Genomic DNA, 288 nt, shown 5'->3' on the forward strand with positions numbered 1-288 from the left:
GTGCGGCTGGGGGAAGCTCACCCTGTCCCTGGGGCTGCTGCTGGCGATGGCGGGCGAGGTGGCGCCGCAGCCGTGCCCGGCGCAGTGCTCCTGCTCGGGGAGCACCGTGGACTGTCACGGGCTGGCGCTGCGCGGCGTCCCGAGGAACATCCCCCGCAACACCGAGAGGCTGTAAGTAACCCGGCCGGGGCGGCGGCGAGCGCCCCGCGGCCCCCGGCTCCCGTCCGCGCTCCCGGGGCAGGGCTGGCCCCGCGGAACCGGCCCGCTTTGGGGTCCCGACGCCCTGGG

The 288-nt window shown here is 77.8% G+C and overlaps 1 protein-coding gene across 6 annotated transcripts in view; it reads left to right on the forward strand.

Moving 5' to 3' along the window:
• The first annotated feature begins 46 nt into the window (after positions 1 to 46).
• SLIT2 (slit homolog 2 (Drosophila)) overlaps positions 47 to 288 on the forward strand; it is a 271,824-nt gene continuing 271,582 nt past the window's right edge. For all 6 annotated transcript variants that reach the window (XM_010576835.1, XM_010576836.1, XM_010576839.1 and 3 more), the window contains exon 1: positions 47 to 171. In XM_010576835.1, coding sequence (XP_010575137.1) covers positions 47 to 171 — 125 coding nt within the window. The remainder of the gene's footprint in view (positions 172 to 288) is intronic.

Source organism: Haliaeetus leucocephalus, unplaced genomic scaffold (assembly GCF_000737465.1).
Source record: "Haliaeetus leucocephalus isolate CR32 unplaced genomic scaffold, Haliaeetus_leucocephalus-4.0 Scaffold545, whole genome shotgun sequence".
NCBI classification, from domain to species: domain Eukaryota; kingdom Metazoa; phylum Chordata; class Aves; order Accipitriformes; family Accipitridae; genus Haliaeetus; species Haliaeetus leucocephalus.